This window comes from Morus notabilis, unplaced genomic scaffold (assembly GCF_000414095.1).
Source record: "Morus notabilis unplaced genomic scaffold, ASM41409v2 Scaffold205, whole genome shotgun sequence".
Classification (NCBI taxonomy): domain Eukaryota; kingdom Viridiplantae; phylum Streptophyta; class Magnoliopsida; order Rosales; family Moraceae; genus Morus; species Morus notabilis.
The window spans coordinates 747079-773659 of record NW_010363285.1 but is presented as its reverse complement, the minus strand read 5'-3'; the positions used below and the strand labels follow the sequence as shown (position 1 = coordinate 773659).

General features: G+C 34.4%; 5 protein-coding genes across 5 annotated transcripts; 1 reads left to right on the top strand and 4 right to left on the bottom strand.

The window, feature by feature from the left end:
* Window positions 1–782: 782 nt before the first annotated feature.
* Window positions 783–2033, bottom strand: LOC21407304 (PRA1 family protein E). Its single transcript, XM_010103981.2, has one exon. It carries the CDS (start codon window positions 1836–1838, stop codon window positions 1215–1217), a length of 624 nt encoding a protein of 207 aa, XP_010102283.1. The 5' UTR covers window positions 1839–2033; the 3' UTR covers window positions 783–1214.
* Window positions 2034–3569: 1536 nt separating this feature from the next.
* Window positions 3570–8280, bottom strand: LOC21407303 (putative ankyrin repeat protein RF_0381). Its single transcript, XM_024169400.1, has 13 exons — window positions 8074–8280; window positions 7902–7964; window positions 7598–7768; window positions 6940–7071; window positions 6309–6448; window positions 6118–6204; window positions 5697–5822; window positions 5358–5510; window positions 5092–5157; window positions 4511–4612; window positions 4085–4255; window positions 3908–3987; window positions 3570–3818 (listed from the first exon to the last, which is right to left on the bottom strand). Exons 1-13 carry the CDS (start codon window positions 8102–8104, stop codon window positions 3758–3760), a joined length of 1383 nt encoding a protein of 460 aa, XP_024025168.1. The 5' UTR covers window positions 8105–8280; the 3' UTR covers window positions 3570–3757.
* Window positions 8281–10612: 2332 nt separating this feature from the next.
* On the bottom strand, window positions 10613–11858 carry LOC21407302. The gene is made up of 2 exons (XM_010103979.2): window positions 11385–11858; window positions 10613–10733 (listed from the first exon to the last, which is right to left on the bottom strand). The coding sequence occupies exons 1-2, from the start codon at window positions 11830–11832 to the stop codon at window positions 10651–10653; spliced, it is 531 nt and encodes a 176-aa protein (XP_010102281.2). The 5' UTR covers window positions 11833–11858; the 3' UTR covers window positions 10613–10650.
* Window positions 11859–14948: 3090 nt separating this feature from the next.
* Window positions 14949–18126, top strand: LOC21407301 (receptor-like protein kinase ANXUR2). Its single transcript, XM_010103978.2, has one exon. It carries the CDS (start codon window positions 15192–15194, stop codon window positions 17802–17804), a length of 2613 nt encoding a protein of 870 aa, XP_010102280.2. The 5' UTR covers window positions 14949–15191; the 3' UTR covers window positions 17805–18126.
* Window positions 18127–18706: 580 nt separating this feature from the next.
* Window positions 18707–20497, bottom strand: LOC21407300 (40S ribosomal protein S15-4). Its single transcript, XM_010103977.2, has 4 exons — window positions 20400–20497; window positions 20120–20268; window positions 19942–19999; window positions 18707–19190 (listed from the first exon to the last, which is right to left on the bottom strand). The coding sequence occupies exons 1-4, from the start codon at window positions 20400–20402 to the stop codon at window positions 18942–18944; spliced, it is 459 nt and encodes a 152-aa protein (XP_010102279.1). The 5' UTR covers window positions 20403–20497; the 3' UTR covers window positions 18707–18941.
* Between the last annotated feature and the right edge of the window lie 6084 nt (window positions 20498–26581).

Sequence of the window (26581 nt, the reverse complement as noted above, 5' to 3'; positions counted from 1 at the left end):
ATATTTTGACTCTAAAATTTTTTAAAAACCGCATTTTGATCCTAAAATTATTAAAACTTTACATTTTGACCTCTTATACAATATGTTATGACATCAAATACTGTATTATATTATGATAATATAACACAAAATAATACACTTTATACAATACAATATAAGCTACTAAACATAGCTTAATACTCTTAAAATGGTTATAATAATTTTTTTTTGAAAAAAAAAAGTTATTAGAACCACTACTCTTAAAGTGGTGATAACTTGCCAAGCCGGGCATTATCCCGGTTCTCACCGGCCACTATTCACTTACACGGAATAATTGGACTCTCTCAAATTTCCCATTAGAATAAGGATAAACGTGCATGACACTAGAATCGTCTCATTTCCGAAAAATTGTTCATTCGAACTAACCAAATTGACCATAATGATAGTAAGCAATTGCTATTTCTTGCTAGTGGTTGTAATGATGACATGCCTGCCGTGGAGTGAGGAATCCCAAGATTGGCTGTAAATCAAAGACACAATTTGCTGAAAAGAAATGATTGTAAGCAACGAGTGCCAAACATCAATGAAGCAAATATTTTGCTTATTAATGAAGAACATGATCCCATCAGTTCAGTATTTATATTAGGAAAGAAGCCGTGAAGAGTCTTCTCATTTTCATTCAATTTTCATGTAAGGATATGGATATGGTCCAGAAACCATAGTATTCACAGCATTTGAACAAATCAGCTAATGTAATCAGAAATTTATTTTCTACATAAAAGAACAATATACCACATCCAATCATTGATACCAACAAAGCTCAAGGACCTAAAAAGAACCAAAATTCAATTCCACTAAGAATCCCAATTCAACTCTATCTCCACCACAAACACCCTCTTCACACAGAAACATTGTGATGAAAAAAAAAATCACAAGTACCCACTTCAAATCAAATCCCAACTCAAAAAGAATCTATTTTTTCTTTTCCATTTTGTCTGAATTATTGACAACAAACTCCAAGGCCAAAAATTCAATTCCACTAAAATTCCCAATTCAATTCAACCACCTCATATCAATTCTTCCGAACAACAACATTGTTATGACCCCAAAAAAAAATAAAAATAAAAATAATATATCCAGATGTGCCCACTTCAAATCCCACTTTAAAAAATAAAGAAACTTTTTTTCCCTTCCATTTTGAGTCTCTGAATGAATTACAACAACTACAGAGTTTTCTAAATCGGAGCATAAGCCGACCGCAATGGCTGGCTTCCGACGACCGACAACAACCCTCCTTCGGCAGCGCTTTCCTCGTCGAGAAACAAGTCCTCCGTTCCTCGAAACGCAGCGTGCAATCCAACGACACAAACCCCAACCACCAACGACACCAACACGTTCACCCCGACGTCCGTGAAAACAAGCGCGAGAACCGTGACGAGGCTCAAAACGACCAGCACCGTCCTGTCGTCGACCGTCCGACCGTGCATCACCACGGGACCGTCGCGGAAGAAGTAGAGGAAGAACCACGCCACGAACACTACCAGAAACACGATCATCGAAACCGGGTGCCAAAGAAGGCCGAGGAAGACTACCAGGAGCGTCGCCATGACGTAGTTGACTCGGAAGTAGTTGAGGTTCCAACGGACGCGGCTCATGGCGGCGGCGTAGTTGTCGGGGACGGAGAAGGAGGAAAGTTCGAGGAGCTCGCGCCAGGGGCGGCGCGTCGCGATCACGGACTCCGTCGTGTGCCTGGCGCGTGCGATGAACGAGAGCTCCGATGACGTTGACGGCGATTTTCCGGCCGTCGTGACGTTGGCGGTTGGCATGGTGCCGTAACTTCCGGATAATCTCGTCGACATTGTTGGGGGAAATCTGAAACTTGAAATCTCCCAAATTCGAGAGTGAAATAATAAAACCCTAAAGCTTGAATCTTGATCTAATCAAAGGAAAGGGACAGAGAGAGAAACCTCTCTCAAGTTGTTCTGATTCTGAAAAGGATTTTCTCTTTTTTCTTTTTATTTTGTTTATCAAAATGAATGCCAACCTGTGCAAATGAAAACCCCTGCTATTCCGACCTGTATTTTAGATTATACTAATAATATCTACGCAATGCCCAATAGTATAGTGCATGAAAAAAAAAAACAAAAAAACAAAATCGTAAGACCTCCAATCGGTGGCGCCGCGGTGCACATTTCTTACAACACATCAAAATAAAGAAAAAACATGTAGAATGAACAATTTTTAAGGAGTTTCTTTGAGTAAGATTAAAAAAATAAATTAATAATTTGCTGCTTTTTAACCATTAGATTAATGTTAAAGGATTAATTTCAAAATAAATTTTTAAATTATGATCATTTTAACACTTTGATTTTTAAGGAGTTTCTTTGAGTAAGATTAAAAAAATAAATTAATAATTTACTGCCTTTTAACCGTTAAATTAATATTAAAGGATTAATTTCAAAATAAAATTTTAAATTATGATCATTTTAACACTTTACTGTTTAAATTTTAAAAAGTAACGTTCGTTATCCCGAACTTTGTTTCATTAATAAGTTTTATCCTTATGTTATAATGAGTGATAGAATCATCACGTATGAGGTACATGATCCATCTGAGAAAGGTATTATCGTAAATTAATCTACAACAATCCTAGATTATTAAAAAAGTAATGGATAGTTTGTATAACAGGGATTCATGCAATAACGCTGCCGATCTCGGTAGCCGGACCTCGCGGTGGGAAAATCAACGGCAAAGAAGATGACATCATTTTCGAGATTCTCATTCAAATATCCGTTGAAATCGTTTTGGCCTAGAAAAGGAGAAGGTAGATATGGTGGAACTTGCCATGGATGAACGAGGTGAGGAAATAAATAAGCAAAATGGGAACGAAAATGGTGAATTTTTTCAATAAAAATAGAGAATTCTCTAATTAAGAGGGTATAAGCGTAATCGCGCTTTCAATTCTCACTAAATAAGTGACACGTGGCAATTCTATCTCTCACCGTAATAAAAGGATAAAACTTGTTAACGAAATAAAGTTCAGGAGGAACGGATGTTACTTTTTAAAATTCGGGAAGCAACGTGCTATAAAGGTCATAGTTTGAGAGAAATTTTTAAAATTAATCCTATATTAAAAACTATTTGTTTATATACTTTTTAAATCTTGTGTGATTTTAAACAAATTCAACAAGCAAACATGGACACTATCAACAGAAGGCCTATCAGAAAAAACCTTCAATTTCTAATACAGATACAACGATTAAAAAACAAAGACCTATCTTTCTTGTTCCGTTCATAAACAATTTTTATTGCTTTTTTATTATTTTTCTCCTACTCTTTTCTTCAGTAATCCTCCTTTTCTAGTTATGTTAACGAATTAATTACGCAAAAAAAAAAATTTTTTGATTACCTTTTTTTTAATGATTTCTTATTAACTCTTTGAAGTAATAAACTAATTGAAAGAAATTTTGGTCTTTGCTATTAATAATGATAATAACAATAACAACTCATACCGCAAAATTACAAAGAAAGCGACATAAGAACCCACAAGGGCCGTTAAAATGGAGTGAGGTTTCTCCTTGTCCAAAAATAGTGACAACGATAGAAAACGTTTAAAAAGCTTAGCAAGTAAGAAATGAAGGCAAAAATTAGAGATTAAAACTGTCCTCTCAAATTATAAACCTTTTTAATTCAAATAAAACCGTTGGTCCCAAAATTGAAAAATGACACCCTCAATTTTCTTGTACTAACTAGACTCTAGAAGATCGTCAAGGGGTCACTATGATTTTCCCTTTTGCTTGTCAGTACCATGGAATTTTCTCCCGGATTCAACAGCTTCCCTATTCAAATGAAAATGAAAGTGATAATTAGAGAACTTCCAAGTTAAACAGATCGAATAACCTGAAAGCGCAAGAGAAAAGAGGCGAACCTGAAAGCAGTTACTAGCTCTCTACTTTCGGGATCAAGCTTCACGCCCTCGTAAAAGGCGTTGGCAGCTTCATCAAATTTCTGAAACAAGGAGGGCAAATAAGTGGTTTTAGATAAAAGAAGCATAATTTTGTTTCAAAATGTTGCTATACAGGAGGAGGGAAACATTGGGACATGCCTGCAATAAGCGTAATGCTGCACCTTCCCGATAGCAAGCTTTTGGCCAATCTGGTCTTAATGCTCTGCAGGCCTTTGCATCGGCTAAGGCCTGCTCAGCTTGACCAAGACGGATCCAACAAAGACTTCGATTAGAAAACAAAGTAGCATCAGTCGGGTCTAGATCGATTGCCTGTCAATGCATGACCAAGTGAGTGGACTTTGAGGGAACAGAATCTGCTATTAGAAACAAGTGCTAATTATCACCAGTAGTGATCGTTAGCACTAGCTTTTAAACCAGTTAAAGATTGACATGAAAGGCCACGTGGACCCTATGTCATAATCTATAGGTCTTAAAGTTGACACATAAATTTGTGATTGGTTGTAAAGATGTGGTGATAAATAACATTGCTCATCAAATTATGCTGGAAATACCCAAATAAGGTACCTGTGTATAAGCATCTACAGCAATATCAAATTCATGTCTTTTAAAAGCCTCATCTCCTCTTGATTTTGCTTCTGCAGCTTTCTTCTTTGCTTCAGGGGTGACCTGAATAAGTAGTTGCATAGCAAGCAAAGTGATAATTACAAGAATGCATAAATCTACACCATTTGCATGTATTATTTTATGTACATGTCTATAAAATAGGGCCTTGTGCCCTAATAGACAGTCACATAGCTGAATGCCTCCTTCACCTTCAGTCTAAAGCGAAAACCCAAAATGCATTTATAGAATTGAGATCAAGCAAACCTACCAAGATGCTTGCATATAAGTATTTATTGACTCAAAAACATGTTCATATTCTCTATGCCACTAAATGCTGCTTTCTTACTCCATTTATGCTTTACACTGAAATTTCATAACTATTGTGACACATTTCAATGTGAAACCAAATTTACAATCAATGCTATATCAACCAACAAAGTCAACGGGTGACCAATGCGGAAGATATGCACAACCAGTAAATGAAGAAAACTTAGGGGAAGGGGAAGAAAACAAAAGATATTGCAAGAGTGTAAAAAAGGCACCTCAGGGAGATCTTGCTTCGGTAACTCCTTTGGCATATCAGCTTCCTTCAGACTTTTCATTTCTTCCTGCAAATATTCCCTTAAAAGTTAATGATCTCTATCTTTGAAGACTGAATGCTAAAAACAGGAAAACCTTACCAAAATATTTTACGCATGTTCCAATTTCATATTTGGTTTCTAGTAAAAGTTGTTACTTTACAGACAAGCAGTACATGAAGTTCTTCCCCAGGCAATCAAATGCAAAAGAAAATTCAAGATCTTAGTACCTGTTGTCTGCTCGTTTCAGAATGCATATACTCAATTATGCCATCAACTGTCCACTTCGGGATACTTTCAATCTTAGATGTCAAGGGAAACAGGATCTTAACAGCTCCACGATTGCTTCTTGCAGCAGCAACCAGTATCGGCTTTGTGCCATCCTGTAATGCCAAATTAAATAAATAAACAAATAAAGAAGCATTTAACTACTTAAAATTTTAGATGCTGAAAAACGACAAAAGGAAAAAAATAAATAAATAAACACTCAATCTTTTACATTTAGGGGCTACACCAGAGATAAACAAAAAATAAATCTTATAGACAATGAGTGACAGTGGTAGCTTTACCTCATCAGTGACATTGGGATCAGCCCCAGCTTTTAACAAACAGTTAATGATTTCTGTGCTGCCATTATCAGCAGCAATGTGTAAAGGAGTTGCTCCACCAGCACTAATATTTACTTTAGCACCCGCCTGTACATTCGATGATGCAAAAGAAACGGAATCCTTTTTTAAATTTTAAAAATTAAAATGAAAATGGAATTCTACTGACATAAAATAGACACTGATTGACTCTAGTCACGGTTCAATTTCCCCAGACTGAGAGAGATTCGAAAGTATGCTTATCAACTATGATCCGAAATAAGATAAAAAGTTGTAGCATTAATTATATACCTATCTATGTCAAAAGTCACCTTCCCAAAATTAAAAATGCATAGAAATTACTTCCATGATCCTAAAAAACTTTAAATAAATGAAATTATAGAACCTGAATTAATAGCTCCAGGCAAGGCAGTGAACTGGCTGCCACAGCTGACAATAGTGGAGTGATATTATCATCAGTTTCAGCGTTAGGCTGCAAAGAATAACAACAGGATCAAAAAAATAAATAAAGCAGCAAAACATGGTTTTGCTATCAAAAAAACATAAAGGGCCAAAATAACACAACTACAGGCTTACATCAGCTTTGTGTTCTAGCAAAACTTTAACAGCATCTGGTTGAGCATGACCGGCAGCCCAAATTAAAGGAGTTCCAGAATCACTTTGTGAATTGACATCAACACCTTTAGAAATTAAATACTTCAGCAATTCGATATCTCCTGCAAACAAGCAAAAACTAAATTAGTTCTGTGAAGTTGTCGAAATCTCTGCTCTTTTTTACACTGTTTAATCCACAGATCTAGGCATAACATGAAAAATATGATTCCTATTACCATTGATTTATAACTTTTCTTCAGAACTCGAGCATGATGTTTCCTGGTCTAAAATCCTAGTCAATTTACATGAAAAGCAAAGTGAGCCTAAAATATCTCAAAGAAAGATATCTAGAACTAAGACCAACAAAAAATATAACTTCAATTCCAAGATGTTTCATGGGAAGAGATAAAAGACTTGACTCTGCAATTTCTATAAGTGAGTGAGGATCAAATTGAAAGCAGCATACAATTACCCACAATACCCTCCCAACAAAAACAGATTATCAAAATAAAAGCTAGAAAAAAAAAAAAAGAAGAAGAAGAAGAGAGAAGACGAAGTGAAAAAGAATGTGGACCAAACAAAAGAGAACAAATAAATAAAAATTAAGCCTCACCTATGCCTGCAGAATGGTGCAGGGCTGTGGCCCCTAAATTACTGGCTATCGAAGGATCAGCGCCGTGTTCAAGAAGGAATTTTGCAGTATCAGTATGCCCTTGCCTAGCAGCATGAATAAGAGGAGTCTCACCTGTACAAAAATTATGGTATTCCCAGCCATAAACCACACACAACACCAACCATGGCAATCATTTTGGAACAATGCCAATTACCGTAAGTTAAACACACCAATAGATGCAACGAAAGCACATGGTGTCAGTCATGAATATAACCACAGCAGACAAATATAAACATGAAAATATAATCAACAAACAACCAAAATTGACTCCTCAACAACGACAGAGCCAAAAAAAAATCCCATTCAGACTGCTCTTTTGTGATCATACATAAAACGGGTAATAATTTATGCAGGACTTCATTTAAATTATGTGTGTGTGTGTGTGTGTGTGTGAGAGAGAGAGAGAGAGCAGTCACACACTCGCCTCCAAGTACTTATTCATGCAGTACAAAGCAATGATCACAACCCCCCATATCAGCTCAACCAACAGTAGTACCGTTCAATACCAAAACCAATGAAACAAATAGTTGTCAACTCAATTCTTAACTCAAACGAGTGAAACGGACTAGGCCTATATATAGCATAAAGTGTTATATACCATCTTCGTCTCTTGTATCAACATCGAGTTTGAGTTCCTCCAACAAGTACTTGCACACTTCAGTCTTGCCTTCAATGGCCGCAAAGTGAAGCGCACCACGCTTGTTGGCATCCTTAATATCAGCTATCGTTTTCGCCAGCCCTTTCCCATCATCAAGCTGCCCCGCCAACTCTACCCACAATCAAACACCGCCAAAATAAATAAGAATTCAACCCAAGTTTCGAAATTTAAACGAACCCAATTCAAAAACGAAAAATTTGGAATAACAAATAAAAATTAAAGAAAAAGGAGAGCATAAACATACTCTTTAAGAGGTCAAGGTTGCCTGTGCGAGCGGCATTCAGAAAGAGTTGAACTTTCTGTCTCACTGCATATATACAAAGACATATATACACACACAAATAAGCAATAATCGATTCTTTGAGATTTCTAAGTATACACAAAATGTAACAAAATTGAGAGATTGAGAGGATTACCAGCAAGGGCAGCAGAAGCATCAGAGGCCATAAGGAGGGGAAAAAGTGAATACTAGTTCGCGAACCCTAAGAGAGAGATTTAGAGAGGATGATTTTATTTCGATCGGAGAGAGCTCGGAAAAGACTTCAACTTGGTTAAAGTGAAGTGCACGGTTTGCCTCCGGAACAAGGTGGCCGACAGACAGCAAAAAGAAAGAGACTTTTGGTTCTGGGCTTTATGGTTAGGATTTGTATAGTTTATTGAGATAAAATTACAAAATTTACTCTTAAAATGTATAAATTTAAATTTTTAAATCTTATTTATTAAGATTACTCGTTTATTTATTTATTTTTCTATAGTTCTTTCCTTTTTATTTTTAAGTTTTTTTTTCTTTTTTGGGAGTTTCTCCGTAAGTAGGCTCCCTATTTATACTTGATGCTGTGCTTTTAGGGAGTTTCGTATAAAATATTGATGCTAAAAAATTTGAAAAAAAAATATTACTCAGAACGACGTCGCTCAAAAATAAATGGGAAAACGTGTGACAAATAACTCATGAAACGACAAAACCTACTAGAATCGACATCACCAACTAAACGACAACGACCAAAAAACGACATAATATTCGAAAGCAACGTCAAGTTAAATTAAACGACAGGATTTCATATGCATTATCATCTTTTTATTTTAAAAATCATAAAAATAAGCCTTCAAAAAAAAATCATAGAAAGTCTTTTTTTTTTTACTCAATTAGAATCAAATTCATAAATAAGAATTGTTTCCGATCCAAATGTCAATCTCGTTCAAACTACAATTCTCACAACTCATTTAAACGCTAATTCATATTATATTCCATGTTCGATTCAAAACTTTAAATACACAATCAAACGTAATTTAAATTATTATTTGAATTTTTCTGTTCAAATAAAAAAAAAGTTCAAATCAACACAATTTAAATCAGCTAATACAAATAAACGACTTTAGTTTAAGAAAAGAGAACTTACCTAAAACGTCGTAAAGCTAATACAAATGACAAAATCAAGTAAAAACGATAAGTTTTGTGAAAAGCGAGAGGATGACGCAGATAAAATTATGTAAAAGCAAAAAAAATCCTCAAAAACACAATGAAAACGACAAAAAGTCAGATAAAGACAGGAAAAGAAGCAACAAATTCTAAAACGACATCAATGTTTGAAGACTAAATTTTCGTAAAGCCTACGAGTATGATTACTATGATTATCAGGACTCGGGCATCACAAAATGAACTTTTAGATTTTTGAAATATCAGAAAAGACAACATATTCCTCAAACGACAACACTAATAAGAACTATAATAGTTGTAATAAATGACAATTGTTTTATAAAAGCGACACTGACAAGATCCCATGAATTTGATAACGAGTACTGCATCTTATGGAAAATGAAAATATTTTTCAAAACGATAAAAAAAGATTGAGAGACGAGAACTCTGAAGCGGAGGGAAAAAAAAAAAGGACGAAACCTCCCATAAAGTATACCACCACGTAAAAAACGACGGTAACATTGATAATTAATAGCTAATATTTCACCAAATTCACTTCCAGTTCTAAAGAAAATATTTCCAGGAAAACAACAATATATCCCAAACTTTGAAACCACGGTATCTCTTGAAATTTCTGAAGTGATTATACCACACTAGTACTATATTTTCTATATTATCACCATAAAAACCTTCTCTTTCTTATGATCATTTTGTTTAAACTATTCATTTTATTGTTTGCGTTGATGGATTTTATTGAAAACTTCTAATTATAAACAAGAAATTAAATCGACAAAAAAAAAAGGTGAAAACTTTAGAATCCTAAATAGAGTAATTAACAATACTACAACAACTATTTCACAAGTTGCTTCGCAAATGGTTAATGTGAAAATAAGCAAACAATGCCAACTGGTGCTAGCCCAGTTGGTAAGGGTGGGATGGGTTCGAAAGAGAGAAGCTAGATTGTATAAAAAAATTAAAGAGATAATAATTGATGTACTTAAATTATGCCTAATTAAAAAGATAAGTCGTTACGTTGAGAAGAAAAACACAAAAATAAAAAGTAAAAAAATTGGGAAAAGTAACACAATCAAGAGCTTTTCTTTTCTTTTTCTTTCTTTTTTTTTTTAATGAGACTATCTATCTAACAAGAGTGTGTGTGTATATATATATATATATATATATTTCATTAATAAATGATGCATTCCCTCAATTTGTTTGCTGGTAAAACTCCACAGAATTTTGGTTACATAAAACATAATAATGTTGTACCCATTAGAAATATTTCACATTGAAAAATGAAGAGTCTGGGTAAAACCACCACACTTATATACAACCAAAAAGCTGTAATCAAACCCACATAATTAATGTTCCCCTTTAGCCTCCAACTAAGAAATAATTCCCGGCTGATTATAAAGATGAGTTATAAGCCCCAGTTGACAGTTGTAGCAGCTGCAGCAGCACATACGTATTATAGAAAATCTCCTAATTAATTATTTAATTAAGCTTTGGCAACCGCACTTTCTCTCTTAATTACGTAAATAACTTTGTTTCTAATAATTTTGGCTAAAACAAGCCATGATCATGGATATGACTGCATCACCGAACAAGCTACAGCTTGAGCCCAATGCCTTAACTTCGTCTTCACTTGTTCCGGATCATCACCTGCAAAAAGTACTCACATTAAAAAAAACAAAAAACAAAAAACAAAAAAACAAAACAAAAAACAAAACAAAAACGTAGAAGCTGTGACTGTGAGTATAGACTCAAAGGAAAGCCTAATTTACTTATCCCAAATACACTTTTGAATTAAAAAAAAAATTCCACATAATTTCATAAATGCGAAATATCATTTTACAACTGATCTATATATATTAATTACCAATATATGTAAATTAAGTCGTACATATATTATATATGCACGCACATGTATACACATAACTCACACCTGCAACCTTTCAACTTCTATGCAGTTAGGTAATGTTAAGATTTGAATATATACCCGTTAACGAAAAAATATAAATCGCTAAAGAATTATATATAGCGTCAATGTATTGGTGATTCTTATTAGCAAACAACTTAATTGGACATATATTATGAATTAGTAATTATTGAGTACTTGACAAAACTATATAATTTCTAAAAATTCAGTGATATAATCACCCTATCAATATCAAATGCTACATATGTATATATTTAATGGAATTGCAAGTGTTTTCTTAAATTAAAAAAAAAAAATTAAAAGGAAGAAGAAGAATTGTACGTCAAAGCATGCATATATTATTGGTACATATATAGACAAAGCTTTGTGGATACCTGGGCTGCAGATCTTCCACGTGTCCGAGTCGCTCCTGGGGCTTCCGAACGGCGAAGACCGCCCTGCGCTCGATGACGATGTCGACAACCGGCTTTTCGGCGTAGACACCGGGCTCAACGAGATCTGCCGGTTGACGGCGAAATAAAGGTCAAGAGCCGGCAAAGTTCCACACAACTTCTGACCATCCTCCTCATTGAACCCAAACCCTAGCTCAATACAACCTTTCAGCTCGCTCAGGTCCTCGTCCGTCAGCTCATTCTCACCCTCGCCGTTGCTCATCATGATGCCGTTCCTCCGCCGCTCCTGGAGGAGGAGGAACTGGCGGCGCCGCTTCTCCCACGCCACGTCGCGGGACGTCTCGCACATCGAAAGCTGCTTCGACAGGCGCTTCCGGCCACCGCCGGCGCCGCCACCATCCCTCATCAGCCTCTGTGGCACCAGCGGCATATGACGGAGCTCCTCCGCCTGATCCGCCGCCGCCACCGCCGCGGAGTTGACACATGATGACGATAATGACGTCCTCCTCTTGTGTTCGTTATTGCTCATGGTGATGATGTCGTTTTATATACCAAGTGGATTTCTGCTTTTTGATTAATCAATGGCCGCCCCACGGACCCAGCGGGCGTGGGACGGAGGCTTGCACGTCGTGTTTAGAAATTGGTGAGGTGCTAATTATATAGATACATATATGATATATATAGATATATACATATACATATATATTTGTGTTTGTGGGGTTTTAGCGTTATTGAAGAAATGTCACCATTTTTTTTTTTTTTTTTTTTTTTGAGAGGTGCAATGAAGTGTGGGTGAGAAGGAAGGGGATTTAATGGAGGGCCAAGAAATAGAGCGGTGATCGCGGGCGTCCTTTGGGAGGCTGTTTTTGATATTTCCACCGTTGGTTTGTAACTGAAACCACCGACTTTTCTAGTTAATTTTGGAAAGGGTCTGTTTAACAGGTTCTATATTCTCGTTAAAAATGAACACAAATCTCTCTTCCATCACTACTAATAGTTCTAACCATATCATATAGTACTAGTGTGAGGTGTTACTAATTAAGTTAGAAGTTGTAGCTAGATCACAAGTAATATTTGCTACTTCAGTTGCGATTTTCATGGGATTAATTTTGTACTTTATTTGGACACTGTTTGAGGTTTTTTTTTTTTTTTTTTGGGGTTACTTTTAAGAGAACAGTTCAACTCTTAGCATATTCCCTAGCGCGATACAAAAGGACATTCTGGCCTCGTTCGTTTCGCTGATTCGAGTTTAGAATTCGAGTTTTGCTACAGTAAAAAGCTCCCACAAACAATCACATCTAACTTTTTTGTTACAGTAAAAAGCTCTCACATACAATCACATCTCAACTCGAATTCTAAACTCGAATCAGCGAAACGAACGAGGCCTCTATACCTGAACATTGAACACAATGGGCTCATTTTAAAATGATTTTATTTTTTTATATGCAAATAAAAATGAATACGTTTTCAATCTCATACATAAATCATTTTTAAAAATGCGTTTGGTAGTTTTATCAAAAGATTGTTTTCAATGTAAAAAAACCTAATAATGTCTATCTTTCTCTCTCTTTGCTCGAGAGAGAAATAAAAATAAAAAATAAAAAACGATTAAAAGTCATTTTTCATTTCTCTCTCATTTTACACTAAACCAAAAAATCATTTTCATTTATATTTTTTGTCTTTATTGCCTCAAACGCTGTTTTGAAAACGTTTTCATTTTTTTCTCAAAAAACGTGAAAAATAAAAACGGAATTAATTCCAAACATGGCCAATATTGTTTAAATTTTGATTAATTTTTGTTTATCAATCTTTGGTATATTATGTGATTTTAGTAATCTGCCCATTAAACTCTAATATATGCATTATTATTTGATCTGTATCTATATTCGTATTTGTTTTAACTTATGATTATAACTCTACACGTTGAGATGAAGTCATACGTAGATTTATCTGTGTTTTTTCTTTTAAATATATACCAATCGTATATCATTTGCATTATATTTGTATATTCTCAACCGTTTTGTATTATTCGTACATTATTCGAACACAGACTATCAAGAATAAAAAAGTAATCCTCACATAGAATCTTTTTTGTTTCTTTTAGATTAAGTAGTGTAGAAACCCCAAGACTTAAACATCATTTTTCCAAAGTATGTTTCAAGTTTATATAAATTAATAATAAACTCGCAACATATATAGTATATTTCATGGTTCAATTGTGATCACTTATATATAATATATTTTCCCTTTCCATAAATCTGGTATTTAGGTGAATGAAAATTTTCTAATGTTTCATGGTTTATTCTGCTGGCTAGGTTCCATTCGAACCACCATAGCACATACACATATTTATGCTGTGGTACGTAAGTTAGATTGACAACTTGAAACTTTAACATAAATTATCGATCGTATAGAAGTTACAACTTTTATAGTAATATGTTAGGCAACTTCTATGGTGAAACCCTTAAAAAAAACTAACTACTAGAATTCTCATTTTTAACCGTTAGATTAATGTCTTAACAGTCAGATTTATATATGTCTGTATTAAAAATTTACAACACACCACATAAAACTACTTATACTGTAGATTTAACAGTTAAAAAATTAATCCAACGGTTAAAAATGGGAGTTCCACGGTAGAGGTTTTTTAGAGTCACACAGTAAAAAATGCTTTTAAATTGAAACGTGTAAAACCACGGGTTTGATTATTCAAATATTCAAACAATTTCAACAACGCATCATGTTCTGTTTTTTTTTTTTTTTTTTTCCTTTTTTTTTTCTTTTTTGGCAATCCCTTCAGGAGAAAAAGAATACAAAAATAACGTCCATGTTATTGGAAAAGAAAGCTTTATGATGTATTTACGTTAGGAACAATTTGATAGAATCCAAGGAAAATAAGGTATTTTTTACCGTGAGACCCCAAAAAACTTTCATCGGTGGAATTCTTACTTTTAATTGTTAGATTAATTTTTTAACAATCAGATCTACAGCAGGAGTGTCGTAAAATTTTAATACGATCTGCATAGATCTAACAATTAAAAAATTAATCCAACAATTGAAAGTAGGGTTCCCTTTCATGGGTGGGTTTTTTTTTTTTAAGTTCTTACCAAAAAAAAAGAGCATAGAAAAAGCATTGAAAAGAACGTTTAGGAATACATGCTTTAACACAAGGCTAAAATACTTGTCCGGTAAAAATTGGTAAGAAATTGGGCATTAAGGACCGAGTTCAAGAAAAGGGAGAAAAAATTTTAGCCAAAAAAATGGTAGACGGAAGAAAGGAACAAATAAATAAGAGTAAGAGAAACTGTGATAGGAAAGAATTTCATTAATTTTGAAAAATGGAGACACAAGTAGCAAAAAATAGAATTTAGAGAGCGATAATTTCTCTAAATCTTGAGGTGTAAAGGTAATTAGTTAATAATTCTAATAATAAGTGGCCTTGATTTAGGGATGGCCTTTGAGCCGACGTTGCTGCCAGTCATCCGTTTTCAACTACTTAATTCATTCTTAGGACTCCAAAAATGGAAAAAGCAAAAAACAAAGATATGCCCATAATACAAAAAGAAAAATACAAGTTTCCTCCTATCTTCTTGCCTGGTTTAATCCCTCTGATCCAGGTAAGGCTATGAACGCCATGGTCGATTAGAAATGGTTTAGGCTAACACACCAAAAAAGGACCAAAAAGAAAAGAAAAAGAAAAAGAAAAGAAAAGAATCCCAAAAGACCATTTTGACATTTCGGCGTACAGGAAAACTTTACAAACTCTGTTTCCTGTACGCCTTGTTCTTCATGAGGGACTCTTTAGCCATGCATAATACCAAAACCAAAAACTTCATGTCTTTTCTTGTTTTTCTCTGTGTCATCCTCAATGCCTTCCATGGCGCGAATGCGGACTCGGACTCGTTGATATTGGGATGTGGCTTGGAAAATAGTGCAAAAGATGGAGATGGAAGGAGTTGGGAATCCGATTCGAAGTACATAACCGGAGGGAATTCTGTTTCCGTTAGAGCTCAATACCAAGACCCTTCTCTTCTCTCTGAGACTCCTTACATGACCGCGAGAATTATCACCTCAAAGGCAAACTACAAGTTACCTATGAAGGCCAACAAAAGGTATTGGCTTAGGCTTCACTTTTACCCTGCAGTTTATGGCAGCAACAATGCTGAAGAAGCCTATTTCAATGTGATTGCCAATGACATCACTCTCTTCAAAAACTTCAGCGCTTCTCTCACTTGTAAGGCCCTCACACAGGCCTATATCATGAGAGAATACACCTTAGCGCCGTCCACTTCGGATTCTTTGTCTCTCACCTTTGAGCCTGTAGCGGGGTTTGCCTTTGTCAATGGGATTGAGTTGATTCTGATTCCAGACATGTTCGACACGGTTACGGTGATCGGATTCTCCGACCAGACTATTGATGCCAAGGCCTCAAATATGCAGACCATGTATAGGTTGAATGTTGGTGGGCAGTACATTTCTCCAACCAATGACTCTGGTCTAACCAGAACATGGTATGATGATTTCCCTTATCTGTATGGTGCTCAATCTGGGGTCACAAATCTAGCTAGTGCAAATATTAAGATTGATTATAGAGATTTGCCTGGATATGTAGCTCCTGCTGATGTTTACAGCACGGCGAGATCGATGGGAAACACAAAGGAAATCAACTTAAACTACAATCTCACATGGGTGTTCCAACAAATTAATCCGAACTTTATGTACCTTGTGAGGTTACACTTCTGTGACTTTCACTATTCCAAACCAAATGAGATAGTTTTCAACATCTATCTCAACAACCAAACTACCCAGTCTGGAGCAGATGTGATTGGTTGGTCAGGAGGAAAGGCTGTTCCGACGTACAAAGACTATGCCGTGTATGTCGCTGATGGGAAAGGCGACGAGGAGCTTTGGTTGGCGATGCACCCTGCAACGGAGACCAAGCCTGAATTCTTTGACGCCCTTCTCAATGGAATAGAGATTTTCAAGATCGAAGCGTCTAAGAACTTGGCGGGACCAAATCCTCAACCTTCAGAGATGTTAGTGAAGAATGAGCAACAACAGAAGACCTTTCAAAGTAAGACGTCGCATGCCCAAGTGATCGGTGGAGCTGCAGGAGGAGCTGCAGCCTTTGGGATAGTGGCTGCATTGTGCATTGCCGTGTACCAGAGAAAGAAGCGATTTTCTGGAACAGAGTCGCACACTTCTAGTTGGCTTCCCATTTATGGGAACTCACACACCAGTGGCAGCAAATCAGCGATCTCAGGGAAGAGCAATGCTAGTAGCCACCTCTCTGCTACGGCTCAAGGTCGTTGCCGACGTTTCTCTTTTGCAGAGATGAAGAAGGCCACTAGGAATTTTGACGAATCCAATGTCATAGGTGTTGGAGGCTTTGGCAAGGTGTACAAGGGAGTTATTGATGCAGGGACTAAAGTAGCCATCAAGAGATCAAACCCGTCTTCAGAACAAGGAGTACATGAATTCCAAACTGAAATCGAGATGCTTTCAGAGTTGAGGCACAAGCATTTGGTGTCTCTAATTGGTTTCTGTGATGAGGAAAATGAGATGTGCTTGGTTTACGACTTCATGGCTCGCGGTACTCTCAGGGAGCATCTATACAAGAGCAACAAGCCTCATGACCTCACATGGAAGCGCAGGTTGGAGATTTGCATTGGAGCGGCAAAGGGTCTTCACTACCTTCATACAGGAGCAAAATGGACCATCATTCATAGGGATGTTAAGACAACAAACATCCTCTTGGATGAGCATTGGGTGGCTAAAGTTTCAGATTTCGGTCTCTCCAAAACTGGTCCTGATTTGAGCACTGGCCATGTTAGTACAGTTGTAAAGGGTAGCTTTGGATACTTGGATCCTGAATACTTCAGAAGACAACAATTGACTGAAAAATCCGATGTCTACTCATTCGGGGTCGTCCTTTTTGAGGTCTTGTGTGCAAGGCCTGCTCTCAATCCCAGCTTGCCAAAGGAACAGGTCAGCCTTGCAGATTGGGCTCTTCACTGCCAAAGGAAAGGAACTCTGGAAGACATCATTGATCCCCATCTGAAAGGCAAGATTGACCCTGAAAGTCTGAAGAAGTTTGCAGACACAGCTGAGAAGTGCTTGTCTGACCATGGAATTCATCGTCCCACGTTGAATGATATATTGTGGAACCTTGAGTTTGCTCTTCAGTTGCAGGAAAACATGGAAGGCGGCTCGGGCCATTCTTCTAGACGTGGGGGGAGCAGCTCTGATGAAGGCAGTCTAAGGGACCAGCAAAACATGGCCATGCATTATAGCAAGCTAAGCCTTGGAAGTGAAAGTGAGCTGGGAAATGAGGACTCCATTAACGAGCAGAGCAATACAACTGCAATCTTCTCACAGATTGTCAATCAAAAAGGGCGGTAAAGACCACGTTGCTGGTTGTTAGATTGTTGAGCTACCAGAGAGGGATTAATGTTTGAAAGAAAAGCCATGAGATTCAAGCAAATAAAAACCTCCAGAGATTTCTTTATAAGCCGATACTCGTCGTTCATTGTTTGTACTATTCCGTTTTGGTTTATCTTTTTATTTTCCTTGTTTCTTATTTATTAATCTGTTTTAGCACCATGTATTGGACAGGATACATAAATTCATAGCAATTTGTAAGCTATTTGAGTTAAGAGGGATTAAAAGTTTGTTCTGCCTGGTGTTCTATATGACAAAGTTATATTCATGTACGTGTTATCCTTCCAACATATTTTGACACTGCAACCGTACTGCTTGGTATGTACATTACTTGTATCTTAAGTTAGGTTAATTTTTACCCGGTGCACAAGATTGTAATTTCAGAGAGGAGGAAAAATATCATCGTGGGGTTGAATAAATTTTTGGTTTCGATCCGAGTATCATGTACATGCTCTAGTTACCGCAGAACTTGTTCCAAATGGCAGTCATATCCAGCCTCCCACTTAACTAACATCCATCACTTTTATCATCATAACACACAAATTACTGTCATCATAGTTAAATACGAGCATTTGATTAACTTCACCAAATTGAATAGCTAATAACGATGATCATTGGTATGGAAAATACTAATCTGAGAACTTTCAATAGAAAGCTTCTCACTTTCTTCCCACAAATCTTATGCTCAAACAAGTAGGTGTTTCATCCATTTTTCAAAATCCTACCATTTTGCTGTTTGGGTTTTGATTTAAAGAGCTCAGAAATTTCCTAGTCGGTTGTCTTTCCATACACGACTAGGCCAAGTTCTTTTCTTTTTTTTTTTCATAGACTGCAAAAGCATAACCCTGTAATATACTACACTATTTAAAAAAGAAAAAGAAAAGGACCTGCTTGATAATTTTCATTAAGTTGCCAAAAATCCACAATTTTCTTAACTGACGCTCTACTTTGAAAAACTCTGAAACTTAACTGGTCCACAACAAGCAAAGCATACATATTTAAGGTCAAAATTATAAGATGAATACTTAAAAGCTCCTTAAATATCTGGTTCTGCGGAAAAATGGCATCAACTAAGTGACAAAATCGCAAGTAAAGTCTTCACTTGAGGGGAATGAACCTGGAGGAATGAGTAGCACCAATACCAGGCCTTCCGTGTTTGACAGGCTTGTAGGATATTGAGAACTCGGCAAGATAATGGCCAATCATTTCAGGCTTGATCTCAACCTGATTGAAGGTCTTACCATTGTAAACACCAATAATGCTACCAATCATTTCGGGTACAATGATCATGTTCCTAAGGTGGGTTCTCACTGGCTCCGGCTTCTCGCCAGGAGGCGCCTCCCTTTTCTGTAACAAGGCACCAGAAAAAGCAAAGATTAATAAACTTCAAATTTAAGTAACATCCAAGTATCCAATAAGCAAAGCGTTATTGTAATTTTTATAAAACCTAACCAATGAAATCATGACCTGCAAAATTGCCAGAACTAGTCACAAATAGAAGATAAGAACAGTCTAGTATTTTTTATTTTCAAACCACAAGCATACTCCTTGCACAGATAGCAAAAAAATTTTCTCACCTCACCTTCAATTTCAAATCTTTCTTATGGTGTTTAATTAAATTACCGATTATCATCGCGTCTATTAAGTGACAAACTCAGTGCATCTTATCACTAACAATGCACAAGAGTATACTCAGCCGCTAATTCGATATATCAGTATCATCATCTCGTAAGTCATAACCCAGGAATCCAAACCACCTTAGCAGCGAATTCTAGTAAAAATGCTGGAGCCCCCGAACGAACAATGCAATGGTTTTGTTTCAAAACAAAGATTCAAACTGATTCTCCATCAAAATGAACAGACAAATATAATTTTCCGTGCTAACGAAAGTCCCATAACAAAACTTTGGTCAAAACAATTAAACTGAATGAAAACAAAAAGGGTGAATCCATGACTAAACTAAATCCATCAAACATGTCAAATGCTAACATAAGAAATCCAAAAAGATAAAACAACAAAAAATTAAAAAATTTCTCAGGAAACTGGGGCAAAACATAAAACAAAGGCATTATAAAGAGATAAAGGACAAAGATCTCACAGCTTTGCGCAGTTTCTTGATCAAAGCCATTGGCTTCCTCTTCAAACCTCTTTGAAACCTACGCAGTTCATCAGCCCAGGAAAAAAAAATTCAGTAAAAAACTTTAAAAAAAATCAACAACAAAGCAATATACTTTACAATCGGTCCAAAACAAAAGAAGAAAAAAAAAAAAAAAAACCTTCTACGAGCTCTGGCAGTGAATAGCTTGACGAGCTCATCAGTAGACATATCAAGAAGAGCATCCAAATCAACGCCTCTGAAGCTGAACTTCTTGAATGTCCTCTTCTTCGGCACTCCAGAGACCGCCACTTCCGTCTCCACATCCGCCTGAAACAAAATCCAATAATCAAAAACTCCCCAGAAAAGCAATCAGAAAATCAAACAAATCTCAGAATTTACCAATGCAACGTATATAACTCAAAGAAATAGTACAGAAGATTGATAGACTCAAGACTCACCATTTTTGGAGAGAGCGAAGAAAATCCCTAATTCGCAGAGATAGAATCGGCGGCTGGCGGAGTGGTGGGAAATTAGGGCTTTTTCAGTGTATTATTCTAATTGTTTGGGTTTGTATATATACGAGGATTGTTTGTCTTACCAAAAAAGCACCCTCTATTTGTTAAAATTACGGCCTGTTTGTTTGTGTTTTCGTTTTCGTTTTCATTTTTTACGATTTTCAAAGTAAAAAAATGAAAATGGGTATTAAAAACGTGTTTGGTGTAATTTTTTTAAAAAAATAAAACCAAAAATATTTTTGTCTTTTTGTGGAAATTAGAAAACAAAAAAAATGTATTTTTATTTTCTCGTTTTCGTTTTCTGTTTTCTAAAAAACGGATTTCACTTTTTTTTTTCTTTTTCATTTTCTTCCCTCTTTTCTGAAACCGTTTTTGTATTATATATGTTTATTTAATATATTTATTTAATATATTTAATAATATTATATTTAATAATATTATTTATATAATATATTTAATAATATTATTTATTTAATATATTTAAAATATATTATTATTTAATATATTATTACATATTTTCAAAAATTAAACCACCAAACGCAGTTTCAATTTTTTTTAAAACTGAAATCAATCTCTAAATAAAACTACCAAACGCATTTTTAGAAATAATTCAAAAATGAAACTAAAAACGTTTTCATTTTCATTTTCGTACAGAAAATAAAAACGTTTTGGAACCAATTCCAAACGCACCCATACAATTCCATCCGAAAAACATTAACCTTGTTTCAAATTGATTCCATTTTTATTTTTTATATTTTTTGAGAAAGAAAAAATGAAAACATTTTTAAAACGGTGTTTGACGCAATAAAAATAAAAAATAGAAATGAAAATAATTTTTTTGTTTAGTATAAAATGAGAGAGAAATAAGAAATGACTTTTAAGGCGTGTTTAGAACAACTCGTTCTAAAATGATTTTATTTTTTGTATAAAAATGAAAATGTTTTCAATCTCACACATAAATTATTTTTGAAATACGTTTGATAGTTTTATCAAGAGTTTATTTTTAGTGTAAAAAATTCATTAATATCTCTCTTTCTCTCTCTTCTCGAGAGAGGAGAAAATGAAAAACGACTAAAAGTCATTTTTCATTTCTCTTTCATTTTACACTAAACCAAAAAATCGTTTTTATTTCTATTTTTTATCTTTATTGTGGCAAACGCCGTTTTGAAAATATTTTCATTTTTTCTTTCTCGAAAAACATAAAAAACAAAAACAGGATCAATTTCAAACACGGCCTTAGTCGTTTTTCATTTTTTGTTTTCGTTTTCTCCTCTCTCGAGCAGAGAGAGAGACATTAATGGGTTTTTTTTATACTGAAAATAATCTCTTGATAAAACTCCCAAACACATTTTCAAAAATGATTTCTGTCTGAGATTGAAAACGTTTTCATTTTTATTTTCATACAAAAAAAAAATTATTTTAGAATGAGTTCCAAACGCGCCCTAAAAGTTTCCCACGATTTTGGATCTTGCACGATAATACCCTTTCAATTTTATAATCCTAACAAATTTGCCATTTTGTTAATTTATTAATTATTATGGACGTAACATTGCATGACCCGTGTAACATTTGAAATTTTTTTTTTAGGAAAAAGAGATAAATACTCTTTAAAAATACATAAATCAAAATTTTTACCATTTATTATTATTTAATAATATTTTTAATCAAATAATTATACAAATAAAATAGTGTCAAGAATGAGAGATAAAATCTAGACTCAAAAAATAAATTCTACGATTTGCTCTTGTTTTCGGCATTTTATTATCCATTGGCCTTTAATGGTAAACCATCCCATACACGTATGTATTGATCGAATCATATGTAAAGGCTTCTTTTGCAATTAGCAAATCACGATCATAAACCAAAAAAAAAAAATGAACAAGGTAATGAGATCGTTACGTAAAGTAAATAAGCAATATTGTCATTTGTAATACTTAAATTAAAAAAATAGCATTATATATCAATATTACTATAATGTATTTTTTATAGTTAAATAATTTGTTTTTAATAAAAATAATCATTGAATTCCATAATTATATAAAAACAGAAAAAATAAAAATTATAAAACGGTTAATGTCAAAAAAATAGCATTATATATCAATATTACTATAATGTATTTTTTATAGTTAAATAATTTGTTTTTAATAAAAATAATCATTGAATTCCTAATTATATAAAAACAGAAAAAATATAAATTATAAAACGGTTAATGTCACGTCTCTCTCTCTGTATATATATATATATATATATATATATGTAGAATTTCTTTCCTAAAAACAATGAAATTTAGAACTTCAAAATTCATTTTAAAAAAACTGAAAAGAAACGTAATTAAATCATTGTATACGACTATATCTCTGTATATTTAGATTGTTGTTATTTCCATATATATAACTATAACTATGTATGCATGGCCTTTTTTTCGCTAATCATAATTGGTATTTCATTACACATCAATGGTACTTAAGGATAAAGATATAATTAAAGAGGTTAACGGATTTTATTTAACTTTAATTATAAATTATTTACGGATGATTGATCTATATGTAATGACTATATCGAATGAACACTTCAGGTTCTTAACAGTAAATAATGTCTATAATTTCGATTGTGCAGTTCCAAGTTTTTAGTGGAGTAACTTTTAGAATTAATAAAATTAATTAATTAATTAAAGAGTTTAATTAATTATTAATTTTAATGGAGCTTGGAATTATAGGTCTATAAGTTCCTGCGTCATCCTTGTAATATTTACAAGACAAGATGAATTATCGAGATTTAATATCACTCAAAATAAATAATATGATTATTTAATTAAATTAATTTTTTGAATATGCTATGGTGGGACCACATAAGGTCACACGCCCAGGCATAGATAGGTGCAGAGAGCGTGTGACACAGGTAGAATCCCACAAGGATTCAGTTGTTTGCTCTCCAAGAGATCAGGTTTACTTATTTGACAAATTTTCTAATGAAACTTAAAAGAAAAGTGAAATATTACTTTATTTAGATTTGAATTTAAGCTAAAATTAGAAACTCGATAAATGAGGAGTTTTCTCTCTCTCCTGCTGCAAATTTGCATCAACCACAGGGAGGTTTCCCTATAGTGTGGCCGGCCATATAGTAGAGGGAATGGAGAGAATTTTGTTTTCAAAATTAAATGGGAAATTGTATTTTAATGATATTAAAATATAACAATAACCAGTTTTTTCTATTGCGTTGTCTTCAAGTTAAAACAAATGGGTTCTCCTAGTGTACTATAAATAAAAGACAATGGAAAATTGGAAGAGAGAATTTTTGCTCTTAAAAATTCCTAAGGTAGCCGAATTTTAGAGAGAGAAAAAGAGAAAAAAAATTCTTTCAATTCTCAATTTCTTCACATACATGTGTTGATAGTGAAGAGACACAAATTAACGAGTGATCTAATCCGATAGTTCTTTATTAGAGCCCATTCTTTAGGTCTTGCAAATTTCAAGGACTAGATGAAGAAGATTCTAGTTTTTTAAGAAAGCTTGGAGCTTGGATTGTTTGTGGTCAAAAACTTTAAGTTATTCACCTAATCGTTCACTAGCTATCTATCTTTCTAAATTAATATGATTAATTTATTATTCCATAAACTAATATAATCTGTAGAGTATTCAAAAGTTTTATGAAAATTTTTATTATACACGATCAGTACCACACTTTTGCACACGAAAACGTTTCAAAAACCAACACTTCACACCATTTATACTAACGTCAATGCTTAACTTGAGTACGATGAGGGTTAGAAAGTTGCTTCATAACTCATTTTGAGCCTTGCTTTTGAGGGGAGATCAAAATGAAATATTCATAGGCTCAAAATGGTGAACGTGTGAATGAGACATTGATTCTCAAAACATTCCTTTAAAGTTGGGAAAACTAAAGAACAAACTTCTTGCTCCACATGAGAATGAGATGAAATTAACCTATCCTTTAAGCCTTATAAATAGTAAGAATGATAATTGGTGTGTGAGAAAATGTGGGTAACAGGTGGAGCGACGACAGCATGACACGTGGCCCTACCTCCCCTCCAAAGGTGGCCACCCTCGATGCCAAGACATCGATCATCCTCGACGCCAAGAGTTCGACTACCCTCGATGCAGCAGAGAGGCCCAATTTAGGGCGTCGGCCCGTTGTGACGTCGAACTTATGCCTTCAGAAAGATTAGGAAGGGCATAAGATCCACGCGATACAGACGCCAAGAGGAAGATGCCTGACACCATAAGTTGCGTCCAGAATTGGGACACGTCTGCAATACGGGCATTAATTACAAACCCTTAAACCGCCTTACAATGGGTAGCAAGATATTACAGGGATTCGCAGAGCCGTAATAGAAGACCTGATGGCTGAGTGAACAGTCCAAAAGTGATTAGTGGGCTACGGTCTTAGCCTAGAAAGTAGGCCACTCGAGTACTTCCACCTACGAAGGAAAACCTCCCACGAAGGAAGCTTGGGCTATAAAAAGGGGCAAAGCCCCATACGCCAGGGAAGGAGTTCTCTGAAAAAAAAAAAAAAAGGCATGAGAAGAGAGAGCATATGTGCATGTAAGTTGTAAAGAGTCTAAAATAAATAAACCATACACAAGTGGATGTAGCTCTTGATTAACAGAGTGAACCACTATAAACCTCGTATGCCCTCTTATTCAAGTGTTGTTTTTCATGCTCACAAAACATAACAAACACTTCATAGCATAATTTCAAATATACAACTAATTTCTAGCCAGTAACCCCACCGGATACCAAAGGGTGATCAGGTGTATTTCTGTTGACGAAATTTCACCGTCAACAATAATAATTTCCACGGGGACGGGGCCCCATACCGAATAGGGTGGGGATGGGGGATAATTATTACGGATGGAAGACGAAATGAAGAAAATAAAAAATGAAAATTTTACGTTGCCAAATACTACAAAATGAAAGACAGAAGAGTACAGATTGAGAGAAAACATAGTACCAGAGGGAGAATGCGATGTAAAGAGTGAGATAATGAAAAAGGAAGACGAAACGAAGAAAATAAAAAATCCGTCAGATCTTTTTACTACAACAACATCCTTTTTTTTTTTTTCTATTTGTGCAAAACGAAAAAATCCGTTGTTATGTTGGAATGCACCTATCAAGCGCATACGTTTAATTTCTCAATAAAAGTATTTTATTCTCCTTCTTTTATTGCTCTCAAACTATAATATTGTACAAATTGTTTGTTACTAGTGTTTCAAAAAAAAAAAAGATTTGGGACTAAATGAATTTTTTGGCCTCTTTTAAAGGGGTTTATTGAAAAACAATAGAAAGAGAGAAATGATCATATCAAAGTAAAAAATAAAAAATAAAATAAAATAGTGAGTGTGGAAAGATATTTGAAGTGATGGATAAATTATAACCTTATAGAGATAATTAGGGTAGTTTTGGAATTGTAAAGGATATCTAATAAGCAAATTTAATCAATTTAAAAGCATGTGCTGTGTATATTTAGAAGAGAGATGTGTAAAAGAAATGTATCAACAGAACCACCCTAATTTAACTCCATAAGAGATATCTTAATGTGTTAATGCTAATCACTCCCTATCACAAATGTTATTTTTTGCCAAATTTATCATTTGTTATAATTAGCATCTAATTACAACTAATGGATACGTTTACCTTTTAATTTAATCACAGCTACATTTACATTTCAAAATATTTTAAAATTTAAAATTACTTTGATAACTTTTACAACTTAATAATTACAGTAAAAGATAAATTTAACACTAAAACATATTAAATATGTTATTATTATACTTTTTAGTTTCATGTATATAATTGGCATTATCAATTACATTGGAGATGATGTAATAGACAGTAAATAATTGAGTGGAGTTATTCTTTCAATTTTCTAATTAATAACGAGATATTTAAAATTCATCAAATGTTTACACTCATATTAAACTATAATTCTGACCAATTTTTACTTTGTCATTTAATATCAAAACTAACTTCTTCATCAAATTTTGTGATTCTTGAATCAATGGAAATCACCCCAGCTTTAAAATGCTTCAAGATAAAAGAAATAACAATTTTCTTAAAAGGATTCACTTAAAACTCATAAAATGCTTAAAAAGCTCATATTAAACC